Raw genomic sequence first — 15,010 nt, 5'->3', positions numbered from 1 at the left:
TCCAAACTTCGTGCAGAAGACCAGTTAAGGAAGACCGACCATTTTAGGCTGTAAAGTCGTCTTGTAGACGGCACTTTTGCCTCCAAAATGGTATTGCTTACTCGAGGCACCATACATGAAGGCTCCACAGCTCCAGGCCTGGTTCCTCCAGAGCGGGACTACTAGGAGGAGAGAGCACTTGGTCTCCCTGAACCGCCTGACGATCTGAGGAATCAGGGCGATCGGGGGAAACGCATATAGGCGAGCACTGGCCCAGTTGTGGGCCAGAGCATCTCACTGTATCGAGAAGTATGTTGGGCAGTGAGAGTTGTCTTCTGAGGCAAAGAGGTCGACCTCTGCCCTCCCGAAGACTGACCAGATCTCTTGAACCGTTTGAGGGTGTAGTGTTATTCGTCTGGGGCCCTATTCGCCTGGGGCTACCTTGCCTCTGGACAGCATGTCTGCACCAAGGTTCAATCTGCCCGGCACATGAACCACCCTTAACGAGAGGAGTTCTTTCTGTGCCCAAAAAAGGAGGCGACGAGCCAAGGTACACAAATAATCTGTTATAAATTGCACTATATTGTTTGAAAATGAAAACTACTGCACTTGCTTTAAAAGTTATTACATTCTTTGTTACATTTATGCACAGCCATGCATCTTATATATTATGCAGCAAATGTAAAAATGGGTGGGTTCACAGGAGGAGCTCTGGATATTAGTGTTCCTCTGGATGGCAGCAGATTACTCACATGAATGGAGCTGATGCACATTATTACATTTCTTGTCTTGTACAGCAAACCCATACAGTCTTCACACATATCCAGTGATTCTCAATCATTCTGTATGGCATCTCTTTATTGCATGTGGATCTCACACAGAGAAGAGGCTGTGAAGACTGTCATGTTCTTCTGATCTTCATCATTCAGCTGCTGATTTTTGGTTGGACTCGAGCCTGTACTGTACTGAAATTAGAGCTGTTTCACACAGTAAGTGCACATTTTTCTTGCATTAGCTGTTTTAATTCAGTAATATATTAGTTCAGATAAATGAGACTTATGAGAAAATAACTTTTTTTTGCTATTACACTTTTGAAATATGAAATTTCAAATGTTAATGGTAAGTTTTGAGCATTTAGGGTGGAAATTAAATAAGCAGACACTGGTTGCATACTTTAAATGAGGCAATGCATGTGATGCATTTGAGAATAAGGTTATTCATTCTTAATACTGTGTTGGCATCTGTTTGTCTTTCTTCTGCTGTAGTGATGATACGGCTGTGTGTAAGCTGGCTGTTTTTTTTGTTGGGAGTGCAGCTTGTTTTGGCTCAGCTGGGCAAACTTGACGATGCTGCTGATGATGATGTTGATTTAGAAGACAAGAGAAATGGAAGAAACAAAAATAAACCAATCACCTCTAATGTCATCCCAAAAAACAATGGTAAATATTTCTTGCTGTTCAGCACAACACAGTTAATACATAAATACTTAAAACTGAAATTGATATTTATACATTACCTGAGTGATGTAGCTGAATAAGATTTATACATCACCTGATGTAGCTGCATAAATAAGCTTTCCATTGATGTATTGTTTGTTAGGATAGGACAATATTTGGTCGAGATACAACTATTTGAAAATCTGGAATCTGAGGGTGCAAAAAAATCTAAATACTGAGAAAATCGCCTTTAAAGTTGTCCAAATGAAGTTCTTAGCAATGCATATTACTAATCAAAAATTAAGTTTTGATATATGTAAGGTAGTAAATTTACAAAATATCTTCATGGAACATGATCTTTACTTAATATCCTAATGATTTTTGGCATAAAATAAAATCAATAATTTTGACCCATACAATGTATTGTTGGCTATTGCTACAAATATACCTGTGCTACTTATGACTGGTTTTGTGCCCCAGGGTCACATATGTGAAGTTTGCTGCCTTACGGTCTGCTCTGCTTTCCAGGGCTTCTGAATTTGATCTAAACTCTATCCTGGGGCAGATTTCCTCTTTGACATGTTTCTTCTTCATCATAAATATGATTTACTGGAGACTGGGGTCATTTCAGCTGGTTCACATTTACTATTACATTTACATTTTTTGGCACTTTACGTTATTTATTTATTACCTAAACAGTTATCAAAGGATTAAAGTCAAATAGGAGTCACAGACTGTACTTTAGTGTCAAACCACATTACAATGTGTGCAGTCACAAATCAGCATTGTTGTCACTTTGTTATTCCAAGTCTCACTTAAAGAAATAGTTCACCCCAAAAATTATATTTACTAAAAATGTTGTCCCAAACTCATATGCTGCATTGTTTAATTAGTATCACTGATTTACTATTGTAGTTTTTGTTAATATTTTGAATTAAATTTTATTTTTAGATTTTAAGATAATCATTTAAAATTTTAGTTGTGTGGTTTTGCTATTTTTAATGTCTGTATAGTTTTTTTTTAAGTTTTAGTACTTTTACTATTTTAATATGAAAATGCAATGTTGCTTTGTCAACTAGCTGAAATAAAATAAGTGTAAAGATTTAATATTTTATTTAAGTTGTTTATTTTATTTCAATTAACGAAAATGTTTTTTTATGCTTTTGGTTTTAGTTTTTGTTAACAATAATAAGCCTTGTATGCTGTTCTTTTTTCTGTAGGCCACAATGATATTTTTTGAAGAATCTTCAGAAAATCTTATTATCACTTAAACTCTTAAATTCAATAACAGTCCATATTTGCAGCAGTCAAGCTACACAAAATGCAAAAACACAGTAAAACACTATAAAACTCAAATCAATATGACACCAGAAGTCAAGGTTAATGTAAATGAAGTTTGGTCACAATACATGCAAGAAACAAAGATGTTTGAAAATATTATTGATGTCCAATCTGACGTTTTAACATAGGTTTGAATTTATATCTTTGGGTCAATGTTTAATACTTTTTTGTCTTTTTTTCCAACTTTCAGATGTGGACTGTACTTTGGAACTGGCATTTTTGGTGGACAGTTCAGAAAGCGCCAAAGACAACCATGCTCAAGAGAAGCATTTTGTTACTGATCTCGTTAGCCGGATCCGAAACATCCATCTCCAAACTGGACAGGGCTTGAAATTCAGAACTGCTCTCCTTCAGTACAGCAGTCATGTGATCATCGAACAGTCCCTCAAAGATTGGAGGGGTGTGCACACCTTCCAGGATCACATCGAGCCCATGCCTTACATAGGGCATGGTACCTATACCACCTACGCCATCACCAACCTCACACGCATTTACCTGGAGGAGTCTGGCCCTGACAGCGTGAAGGTGGCCATTCTGCTGTACGATGGCAAGTCGCATCCCAAGAATCCCGATATCTTCTCTGCTTTAGCTGATGCTAAGAACCAAGGGATTAAATTCTTCACAGTGGGATTCACATCCGCTGCCAATGTGGAACAGCTGCGGCTCCTGGCCAGTCCTCCAGCCGCCCGCTACGTACACAACCTACAGGACAAGGGCGTCGTGGACAAGATCGTCAAAGAGATTGTAAGTAGTGTTTTCCCATAGGAAATAAAAATCTTGCGTCAAATGTTTTTTTGATAGACATAAACGAGAGCAAATGGAAATTTTGTCCTGCTAGACCCCAGAAATCTAATGTGTATCATTAAAGGGATAGTTCACCCAAAAATGGAAATACTGTAATTATTTACTCACCCTGATGTCGTTCCAAACCTGCAAGACTTTCGTTCAACTTTGGAACACAAATTATATTTTAATATTTTAATGAAAATTTATCGGAGAGATTTCTGTCCCGCCATTAATAGTCTACACTACTACTACTTTTTCGCTTCAAAAGCTCTTAACATCTTGAGTCTCATCAGAAAATTTGGACTAAACTGCTCAATTCATATGGATTAGTTTTATGATCTCTTTCTGAACATTTTGAAGCATCCAAGTGGTAATTGCGTAGAGTTTCAATGGCGAGACAGAAATCTCTCAGATTTTATTAAATTATTTTCATTTGTGTTCTAAAGATGAATGAAAGTCTTACAGGTTTGGAACGACATAAGAGTGAGTAAAGATGTCAGAATTTTCATTTTTGGAGTAACTATCCCTTTAAGAATTTTCCCAGAAGCATTGTGAGCCTAAAGGCTGGAATGCACCACACAATTTTTTAAAACATATAGGCATCACTAAGCAATTTAGATGGTATGGAAGCCTGTTTTCTGCCACTCAATAAAAAATATTAATTGTGACTTTTTATCTCATATTCTGACTTTTTTTTGCAATTGCGTGTTTACATTTCGCAATTCTGACTTTTTTCAAATTGCCTAATACAAACTTGCAAGTCTGACTTTTTTTTCCTCAGAATTGTGAGATACAAACTCACAATTCTGACTTTTTTTCTCAGAATTGCGAGTTTATATCTCGCAATTGTTATTTTATTTCTCACAATTTATATCCTGCTATTCTGACTTTTTTATTCAGTGGCAAAAACGGGTGAAATGGCAAAAGTCTGAAGAAAAAAACTAAACTCTGTGCGCTTCATAAACTTTGCAATTTTCTGTGAGATCTGTTGATTCCGACTGCCCAAAATCTGAAGATTTTAACTTTCGGAAACAAGCATCAACTTTTGCAGACTTAAGATTGGAGCAAAAATCTATGCAAAAATTGTGCAGTTTATTCCAGCCTTAAACTGATCACAGAGGCAATTGGTGCCAATGACTTCTACAATCAACTTAGGCTTGTGGTGCTGTTTGAAGTCTCTCAATATAAACTAAATTTCTATTTAAATTCTGTGATCTGAACTGTGATCCTCATTAATTTTATAGTTCTTTATGTATACTGAATATTAGCTGTTGTCTCGTTTGTGCCTATTTTTATTTCTCCTGAGGAATGTTTGAAGAAACATCTGAAAAAATGTCATGAAAGAGGAACATCTGAGCAATAAAATTTCCCTCAGGATTGTCCAAACAAAGAAGTTTAAGATGGCAGTGTTAAGACAAGAGCTGTGAAAACAAATTTTTGGTTCTTAGGGACAAACTTTGAAGTGTAGAAATTATGAAGGTCAGATGCTTGTAAAGGCCCAAATTAAGGATTTATATCTCTTGAGGGATCACAGATTAAGCGGGGCATGTATGTGTCGGGGTTTGTGCTACTGAGAACACTCTTCATGCGGTTATGGAAAATGGGCAGTCTTATCTCTGTATCTGTCCTGAGGACATGGAAAAAGTTGATTATGAATTCCTTCGACAGGGCATTAAGGGCATAGTGAGTAAATGCTTTCTGAAACACACCTTACCTCAAGATAAAAACCCCTAAAGGTGATTTAAGAAGTTGTCTACTTTATTAGAGCATAGTATTTTGGACCATGGTGTGCTTGTCGGCAAGTGATGCAAGTACAAGTCTGGCTCGTGTAATTTCCTGAACCCATTCTCTCTTTATTGCCTGATAAAAGTGATACAAAGCATGCCTGCAAAAAAAGCTTGGTGCCAACACCTGCTCAAGTGTGCCCCACAATGCACGTAAGATGCATGTCATGTCTGTCTGTGAGATTCCATCCATCTAATTCATCACACTTTTATGTTTTATTAACAAGGTTCGGGAGGAGCATGATCAGATAATCAACCAATTTGGCACAGGTGCAACCCGTTTAGCTAATCATTCTAACTAGCACAATACGTATATATACACAGCCTACTTACCTCTATCCTACGACAGTTTTCTGGCATCCAGCTTCATTCGACTGCCAAAAAATGTCTGAACTTGAGCGCTTCCCATCTGACGAGCTGGATGCTCCACCGCAAGCCACCGGCTCAAAGGCACCACTTTCTCAACCCTCCGGCTCAAAAGCACCTCCTTCTCAAGCCACCAGCTCAAAGGCACCTCCTTCTGCTGGCTCTAAGGCGCTTCCTCCTTGGCCCGGTTCCACCGCCGAGCCCCAGGCCTCGGCACGCGGGCGGAGGACCACAAGGCCATCTACTCGCACACCTAATCCATGAAGACTCTGTTCACCTCCACCATCAAGACAACCATCGCGCCGCACGCAGCATCGCCCGCTGGCGTGGCTTACCAACCTCCTATCCTTCCCACTCCCTTCCTTCTACCTCCGACGGCAGATGCTAGCGTGAGGCTGCCTCCGCTAGCCGCTTAAACTCAGCCGCCTTACTACCACCCTTCCGCTACTCCTTTTCCCTATCAATGGCCAGCAGCCCCCGCTGCAGACGTCCGAGTAGGACATCATCAGCCAGCAACACGAGCTTACTTGCCTCCTCCCTCATTTCCTTCTACCTCTTCCTACGTGCTTCCCCAAGCACCAGGAGCTAATCCGTGCGTGAGGCTGCCTCCGCAAACGGTTAAGGCCCCTCCTTATATTCCTTCTAACCCCTCTCTCCAATCTAAACCCCAGTACACTTTATTCACAGCAGTCCCGCTACCTACCCCACCGAATGCCGCAGCTCTGGAACCACCCCCTGTACCTAATACCATCAAGTCTCATATTCTCGCAGGTGCGGACATTGATCTCTCATCTCTCCTCTCTCTCTGCTACCTCCCGATGAATCTCATCGGCAAATAGATTTTGGAGATTTCTCAGTAACACTAAAAAATCCAACTCCCAATTCATTCCGCCCCCTCTCATTTTCTGAATTCACTCTAGCATTTGGCTGCTACACGGAAATAGTTTGTTTGGTTTTTTCCCCATAGATGGTGCAAACGTAATGATTCTGTGGCGATAATCACGGAACTTGATTTATTTTGTCTTAACGGTGGAACCCATTTTTACGCGTATAATCATAAATTATTTTCAGCCAAATGTGCGGTACGTGTTGCTCAGTGGAATCAGTGCCCCTATTGGTGCGCACTGGACTCTGATCTCCACAACAGACTATTTTTTATTTGCCGGAATATATCGTGCACAGTCTGCAGGTCAGTAGCTCACTCGACCATCTCATGCCCCCAAATTAATCCCACTAGAATACCCTGCCCAGAAACGACACAAGTCAAATCTACCAGCTACGTCCCTCATTCTGAAACCACGAATCCAATATCGAATTCTAGGGGAGGATCTATCTCATTCTCTGACAACCAGTAGGTTTGCAGAAATTTCAACAGAGGAATATGCCTCAGACAGCAATGCAAGTTTATCCATGTTTGTAATTAGTGTGGCGGGCTCATGCCCGTACAGTATGCCCAATCATGAAAGCTGCCAATAAAAAATCTAGAAACTACTTATCGACTCCAGTCAATATTTCTTGATTATCCTCTGAACTTTCCAATCACCCAGACACTAACTTCACCAATTATCTACTTTCTGATTAAAGCTCATCGTTCTGAAAAGCGAGGTGTGCTCTGAATGACCAGCTATCCAGTGTGTTGTGATTGGCCGAATACCTCAGGGGCGTGTTAGAATGAGCCGTTTTAGGTAGGTGTGGCTGACTGTTAACTTTTATAAAGAATATCTCTTTGGATTTGAGACTGTAGTCTTTGCAACTTTACAGATCTTCTTTATGCACCAAGAGCTTGTAACACTCCAAAGTCATCATATGACCCCTTTAAACAATGGAAGGGCTTAACCTTTTTCTACAGCGATCTGGTTTCTCTCCCGGATGACATTCAACTGTTTACCGACGCAGCCCCATCCGTCAGTTTCGGGGGATTTTACCAAGGGCATTGGTTCGCGTCTCCATGGCCCCCCCAGATGCTCGACTCTGCCCAGTCCTCAGCACTGTTCGAACTCTACCCTCTAGTTGTCGCTGCCTTTTTGTGGGGAAAAAAATTGGACGTCAAGCAGTATCTTAGTTTACTGCGACAACGAAGTGACTGTTTACTGCATAAATAAAAGCTGTTCTCATTCCCTCGCTCTCATGCCACTACTAAGACGTCTAATCTGGATTTCAGCATGTGATCAATTTATTATAACTGCTAAACACAGTCCTGGATCCAAAAATCTAATTGCTGATTCTCTCTCTCGTTTTATGTTTCAGAAATTCAGAGTGCTGGCTCTGGAGGCAGACCCATCGCCAACCCCAGTACCTTACTATTCACAACTCATATTCCCATAACTCATCCCTTAAAACCTCTCCTCGACACGTCACTCGATTCTATCCTCCAAGCAGTTTCACCCAGAACTATCCATTCATATCTAACAGCTTGGAGAGGTTTCAAAGCATTTCACCTCTCCTATAACCTGCCATTTCCCGATTTTTCTCTCCTCGCAATTACTTCATTTATTTCCTACCTTAATTCCATTAAGAACCTCTAAGCCAGGTCTATGAAAGGTTACTTAAGTGGCGTTCAATTTTTTCACAAACTAATATACGGCTTCCCCTCCCCCGAAATAAATAATTCTCAAACTTCTCTTCTAATTAAAGGAATTCAGCGCTCTCAACCATCAAGCCCGGACAACCTATAACTTTGGACATCCTTACAAAATGCATCCAAAGTCTCCCCACAGGGTACAATTCTATCCATACCGCTCGTACCCTCGACACCATGTTTTTATTGGCTTTCTTTGGTTTTCTGAGATGCTGAGAACTTGCAATAACCTCTAAATTCAACCCAAAACTACATCCGACCATCTCTGATTTATCCATACTTGATAGCGAAACTATCGCTTGCTTCATTAAGCAAAGTAAGACAGACCAAGAAAGAAAAGGCCACTACATATACATTTTTAACCTCTCATCTCCAATTCAACCATATCAGGCTCTTTTTTTCTTACTTCCAACTCAGGAACGCTAAATCTAAATCTAAATCCCCTCTGGACCCTCTTTTCGTCGACTCTAACCACCCCTTTACATGTTTTTGGTTCCAAAAACACTTAAAACTGATCCTCGCTCAATCGCTCAAGGCTTACCCGCAGAAAAATTTTCAAGCTACTCATTTCACATCGGGGCAGCAACTACAGCAGCTCAAAAAGGCCTCTCATAGCATCAGATACAAGCCCTCGGTCGATGGTCATCAGACGCTTTCAAAAGCTACATCAGGTGTAATCATCTCCACATAAAGGAAGCCATCGTTTCGATGTTCGTTGTTCCCTTCTGGTACAGCAGAGCCGCGGCTCCCTTCGGTCGCAGTGTGAGCCCTCAGTCGTTTTGAGTTATGCTGCGTACTCGGCAGCGGACGGGGCTCTCCCTCCCAGTGCAGCAAAGACACAGGCTCCCTTCGGTCGCACTGAGAACCCTCCATCTGACGCATCAAATCGCGCCTCATATTCAGCTGCAAGAGGGATTTGATGTCTGCCATCGTGCTACTCTTTTTGCGGCATGTAGGGCTTGCCAGTCTGACACTGCAAGCTCCCATCGAGCACTGCACAGGCTCTCCCGGTCGCCCTGTCCCCTGTTTTCTTTGCAAATTCTAACCCATATCTCTTCACGGCACGCATATTTTGAGGGGCAACTAACAATTGGTCTCCGGCTGCTGTCCCATGCCTATAAGCTTCTTTTGGGGAGTTCTCTGGGTTCGGGCTATATTCCAGGCTCGAAGCCCTCCCCCAGGACAGCATGCCAAAATATACTTACTATTTGCTTAATCAGATTAGATGTAAGGGTGAACTCCTGAAATGATGTTTTATTAACAAGGTTCGGGAGGAGCACGATCAGATAATCAACCAATCTGGCACAGGTGTAACCCGTTTAGCTAATCAGTCTAAATAGCACAATACGTATATATACACAGCCTACTTACCTCTAGCCAACGAAAGTTTTCTGGCATCCCTCCTCCACCCCAACTCTTCACTCTTAATCTATTCTCATCCTATACTAGGGATAGGGGGAGTTCTCTGGGTTCGGGCTATATTCCGGGCTCGGAGCCCTCCCCCATGACAGCACACCAAAATATGCTTACTATTTGCTCAATCAGATCAGATGTAAGGGTGAACTCATGAAAAATCCTTCAACAGTTTCTTGTGGCTTTGGCTAATGGTTTAAGCATTGTTTCCTATTAGTAGACAGGAATGCTGAATCTTAGTGTGTCTGGAGTTGTATAAACTTACAGAATGTCTTTAATGTGGTGAGCTGACCTCAGTGTCTCAGCATCTGCACATGAACGGGAAACTTTTACGACTGAATATATTATCCAGCGCTGCCGTCTCCTGCTAGAGGTTCCCTTGTGCTTCTCTGATAATAGAAAACCGCAGATCACAGGAGAGACATCCAAGCCTGTGACACATTATTTTTTTCGTATTTTCTTATGAACAATGGTAAGAATAAAGATAATAGACATTCTTTAGAAGTAATTGGTATACAAAATATCCTTAACTTTGTTTTAAAGTTAGAAAATAAAAATAAAATGGCAGTTAAGAAGAATATTATTCTTAAGAACGTTTTGTGAATGTTCTGGCCCCTTATAGGTCTTGACCATTCCTTTTAGGGCTGGTTGACTATCTTGGCTAAGCTGGTAAGGGGTAACTACATTTAAGGTGATAAATGGTTTGGTTTTGCTGGGTTTTAGATGGTCCAAGCTGGTAATTAGCTGGAATTAACTGGAACAAGCATGTTTAGGTGGTTTTAGTCAACCACACTACCATTTTATGGGACTGAGGTTGACCTGGTAAATCATGATCGCGCTGGGTAGAGCTGATACACTACTTTGACTAAACTAGTTTAGACCTCGCTGAGCTACTAGACCAGTTTGATCACTTTTTTCCTGTCAGAATGGCTGATTTTAGGCTCAATGGTTGGGCAAAAGAGTGATATCTGTAACAGACATTTGTGGTGGGTAGATCCAAATTCTGAGGGTAAAAATACTCCAGCTTATTCTGATTTTAGATTTTTTTTGTTTGTATACCAGTACATATATTGTGATTATTCAGTTTAGCTTCTCAACTGTGCATCTGATGTAGTCAAATAGGTTTATAAAGATGTTTTTGGAACAGTTTCTTTCTCAGGTATTGAATGTAAATAGATCTGGTGGGTCTGCTTGACCAGTTTGACACCCTTAAGCTGGTATGAATTTTTTTCTTAGCAGGTCTACTGGAGTTAGAGCAGAATAACAGTTAATGGATTGCAGTATTTGCACAGTGAACATCTGTTTCTCATTGACTTTGTGCTGGGTCAGAGCTTTAGGGTACTATGAGCAGCATGATCCTGCATGCAGGATGAATATCTCACCCAGCCTTCTGCACGCTAGCTGCTCTAGAAAGACTGTTGATGCAGGTGCTTGTCAATGAGACAAGAAAAGCACATTCGCAGGCCAGGAGCATTCAAATCGCATGCAACATTGTCATCTTCTCTGCTGCTCAACTGTCTCATCCGCTGTAGTTACATCTGTTAATCAGCTGCTCGTTCAAGCTAAGCGTGATGTTGCTCATCACACACGTTTTCGGTTAAATAAGACATGCATCTTTCCACTTTGTCATTATGTCAACTGTGTGCTCTGTTTGCAATCAAGATGAAATGACTTAATGTGTTGCAATTACATTTTCTGTCTATCATCACTGACCTTAAACTTGATCTTTCATCCAAGGAATGTTGTTGAAAATGTGTCTCTCTTTCTGTTTTTCTCATTCATTCACATGTGCATCTATTATGCAAATGCATGCACACTAAACCTGGCATGAGAAACATCTAAAAAAAAAAAAAAGGCAGACTTTCTTCCAGCAGCCTTTTGTGTATTGAGAAGAGACTAAATGTGGAACTTTTCAGTTTTCTAAAAGTTGGTTTGGACATTTATACCTGTATAGACTGTATGAGGTCTCATCATTTTTGTAAATTTTTTTTCTTGTAAATTCACCTTTTTCACTTTTGTTTCCTTCTAGACTGAGGTGGCTAATGAAGTGGTAAGTGTTTGACTGACAGAATTCATTTAGGACACTTATGAGTGACATTATTTGTTGTGACTAAAGCAGTGTGTGTGTGTGTGTGTGTATGTCCAACAGTGCCCTCTTTCCCCAAAATGCACTTGTGAGAAAGGAGAGCGAGGACCCAGCGGACCACCTGTAAGTGTCACACATTCTTAAAACCCTTTCCAGCCCCTCACACAGTTTCAAAAAAAGCATAATTTAATATAAATTCAGATTTTGTCTTTCCACATGTTTTTAATAAAGAGAACAAATGCCCACCAGATTGATCAAAGTGGCCTCATTGGCAGAACATGCAAGAATTTTACAATTGTATAATTATTCATGCTTATGTCATACTAAACCTGTTTGCTATTATTATTGTGTTGCTCATTTTTTGTAGCATCTCCACACAGCTGTTGTCCATACAGTGACAGTGACATCTGTCAATCTCCAAAAAGGAGCATAAAGTGGAAAAAAATCAATGAAAGCATCATAAAATTAGTCCCTAAAATAGACTTCTTGCATTTTGATGAAACCACACTGAATTTGATTTGGTGGAGAGAAGTTGTTTGAATATTGCTGTAAAATAAAAAATTCAGATATTGAACATTTTTTGAAAGAAAACTGCTTGACTGCTATTTTAAATTAATAAAATTTCAGCCTATTAATAAAACCTTATATCTTTATTATTGTAAAGAATTTTCAGAGTCTAGAAGGGAACACATAAACATAAATAAATAATTCTGCACCCGTCAGTTTATACCACTTTAACCAGTTTTCTTTGTCTAGAAACTGTTGACAGAATGATCTGCTGTGCATGGCAGAATCTGAATCATTAGTAAATTAACGCTCTTTCTCTGAGAACCACAGGGTAAAAAGGGTCGTCCTGGAGAAGATGGAAGTCCAGGAACTAAAGGACAAAAGGTCAAAGTTATTTTAAATGATCACCCATGTTTGTCATTATTTATTTGTGTTACCCTCTAAAATGAGACACACTTCCTGCAGGGAGAGAGTGGATTCAGCGGTCCTCCTGGACGAGACGGGACAGAGGTGAACCTGTCCAGAACAAGGCCTAAAGTCACTCTATTTTGACATTATCTGCTTGTGTAATTACTCTTTCTCACCATGTGTTCTGTATTGATTATTAGGGGAAACCTGGATACAAAGGAGAAAAGGTAAAATGATGCATCATAGATGGATTTACAAATCATCGGTTGTGCTAGCAATCTCATGGTTAGATTAGGGGCAAAAAGTATTCGTTAAATGCAATTTAAGTCGCTTTGAATAAAAGCATCTGCCAAATGTAAGCAAATATAAATGTTATGTGCCTTATATGCAATCCTTAATGGTGCAGATTTTTTTTATGTTGTACTGACTGATGTTACAGTGTTTTTAACTGTTAATATAGAATATTAAATTTAAAATAGTATAATATCATTTTTTTATTTATGAAGAATAAAACAGCTTTTTAGCCAACTGATATGACTTTATACTTAATCTCATCTGAGTGTATATCATATTTGTCAAAAGTAATATATATTTTTCCAAAAATGAATGGGCAAACCTTAAAATTGTGTTGTGTATATACTGACACTGACTATTAAAAAAAAAATATATATAGTTCAGTCATGAAACTCTAGATGGCACATTCTTACAGGGTGTTAACGTAACTGCTGATATTCAGAGAGTTAAACGACTTGGCACAGCAGCAATAATCTACAACTACAGCAATAACCAACAGCAGCAGCAATTCAGCAGCAGTGTAGCAGATCTGTTCCGCCAAGACCAAATACATTAACATTGTCATATCCATCACCATGCTAAAAGAGTTGTCATGATTGAAATATATTTTTTAGGGTGAGCGAGGGGAGTGTGGGACACCAGGAGTCAAAGGAGACAGAGTGAGTGACACTTCAGATCTACAGTTCATGTACAGTAACATGCTGTATTTTTAACTGAATGAATCTGATTCTTTAAAGGGTCCGGAGGGCCCTGTTGGTATCAGAGGAAGCAGAGGACTGCAGGTTTGTCTTTAAACTTCATTTATGAAAATGCAAAACAAACATTTTCTTTTTCATTAGTAGTTTACTATATTACTCTGTTATGTTTCTCTGCAGGGTTTGCCTGGACCTAATGGAGACATTGGCCCTGAGGGCCCACCAGGCAAAAAAGTGAGTTCGATTCAACAATGTCTGCTTTCAAATACAGTAAAGCAGCTATTTTTTTTCTTCTAGAAAGCAGGTGGACAATTACACTCTTCAAAATAAAGATTACAAAAGAGGCTTTTCACAGTGATGCCATAGAGGAACCATTTCAGTTTCCTGCAAATACCGTTCTTAAAAAAAATTATTAGTTTGAGAAACATTTTAATGATCTTTAATAATCATGAAGCATCTTTTTCCAATTTAAAGGACCTTTTGTGAAATGGAAGTGTTTGTTAATGGATGTGGATGTTAAATGTTCTTCACAGAACAATCAATGCCAATAAAATTTAAGTGTGTAGGGAATGTTTGGGAGAAACTAATGCCATAAACGTTCTTCCATGTTCTTGTGTAATAGAAATATTTCTGCAGACCTAAATGCCCTGTATGTGCTTGCAGGGTGCTGCCATGCTAAAAAATTACTTTAAAAGCATTCTAGGAAAGAATTCATCAGGCTGGTTATTTTTTTATTTGGATCAATTTTGACACTCAAAAAGCTCATCTAGTTCACTGTCAGTGCTGATATGCATCTGTGTGCTACCAAAGAGAACTCAGAACTTAATTATTTTTCTGGAATGTTATTTTTTCCTGTACTGATGGCTATCATCTGAGCAACAGATTCATGTCTGGACTTGCATGCTTGTGTCGCACCACAAATCAGTATTTTTATCTTTGACAGGTGAAGGTGTTCTGCATAATGTGTCTGAACACAGTAATTGCTGTCTTTGGTTAAATATGTCTGACACGAGCCATGTGTCTTCAAAGACCCCCAGTTTCATCTGCCCAATGAAAGAATGCATGCAGACATGTGCCTAATGGCCCAATGTACATAATAGTCATGAAATGCTTTTTATAACATCATGGTTACTGTGATTTTTTTCATTTAACGGATGCTGATATTGTGATTTTTCCATTTAACAGATGCTGATGTTCAAAGCATTCCCTTAAAGGTTAAGTCTTCTTTAAAGCAGCACGTGTTTATTTTAGTGCCCATATTAACACAGGCTTGATGACAAGCAGACCAAATTTATATTCAGTGAATCTGACTGAATCCAGATGATGTAAGCAGTTTA

General features: G+C 39.6%; 1 protein-coding gene and 1 long non-coding RNA gene across 4 annotated transcripts in view; one reads left to right on the top strand and one right to left on the bottom strand.

Moving 5' to 3' along the window:
• Positions 1-896: 896 nt before the first annotated feature.
• col28a2b (collagen, type XXVIII, alpha 2b) overlaps positions 897-15,010 on the top strand; it is a 29,072-nt gene continuing 14,958 nt past the window's right edge. The window contains exons 1-11 of one of the 3 annotated variants that reach the window (XM_016483870.1): positions 897-968; positions 1,245-1,418; positions 2,947-3,500; positions 11,713-11,733; positions 11,833-11,892; positions 12,607-12,660; positions 12,742-12,786; positions 12,885-12,911; positions 13,593-13,637; positions 13,716-13,760; positions 13,854-13,907. In XM_016483870.1, coding sequence (XP_016339356.1) covers position 968; positions 1,245-1,418; positions 2,947-3,500; positions 11,713-11,733; positions 11,833-11,892; positions 12,607-12,660; positions 12,742-12,786; positions 12,885-12,911; positions 13,593-13,637; positions 13,716-13,760; positions 13,854-13,907 — 1,080 coding nt within the window. In that variant the 5' untranslated portion in view covers positions 897-967. Of the gene's footprint in view, positions 969-1,244; positions 1,419-2,946; positions 3,501-9,669; positions 10,156-11,712; positions 11,734-11,832; positions 11,893-12,606; positions 12,661-12,741; positions 12,787-12,884; positions 12,912-13,592; positions 13,638-13,715; positions 13,761-13,853; positions 13,908-15,010 lie in introns of those variants that run through there. The other 2 variants (XM_016483871.1, XM_016483872.1) reach the window with 2 other exon arrangements.
• Positions 6,142-9,640, bottom strand: LOC107686763 (uncharacterized). Its single transcript, XR_001634069.1, has 3 exons — positions 9,629-9,640; positions 7,264-7,266; positions 6,142-6,214 (listed from the first exon to the last, which is right to left on the bottom strand). It is a non-coding gene; the product is annotated as an uncharacterized LOC107686763 (long non-coding RNA).

The sequence above is a fragment of the Sinocyclocheilus anshuiensis genome, unplaced genomic scaffold (assembly GCF_001515605.1).
Source record: "Sinocyclocheilus anshuiensis isolate Anshui unplaced genomic scaffold, SAMN03320099.WGS_v1.1 scaffold958, whole genome shotgun sequence".
Classification (NCBI taxonomy): domain Eukaryota; kingdom Metazoa; phylum Chordata; class Actinopteri; order Cypriniformes; family Cyprinidae; genus Sinocyclocheilus; species Sinocyclocheilus anshuiensis.
The sequence above is the reverse complement of the archived record's forward strand: the minus strand, read 5'-3'. Positions and strand labels throughout refer to the sequence as shown.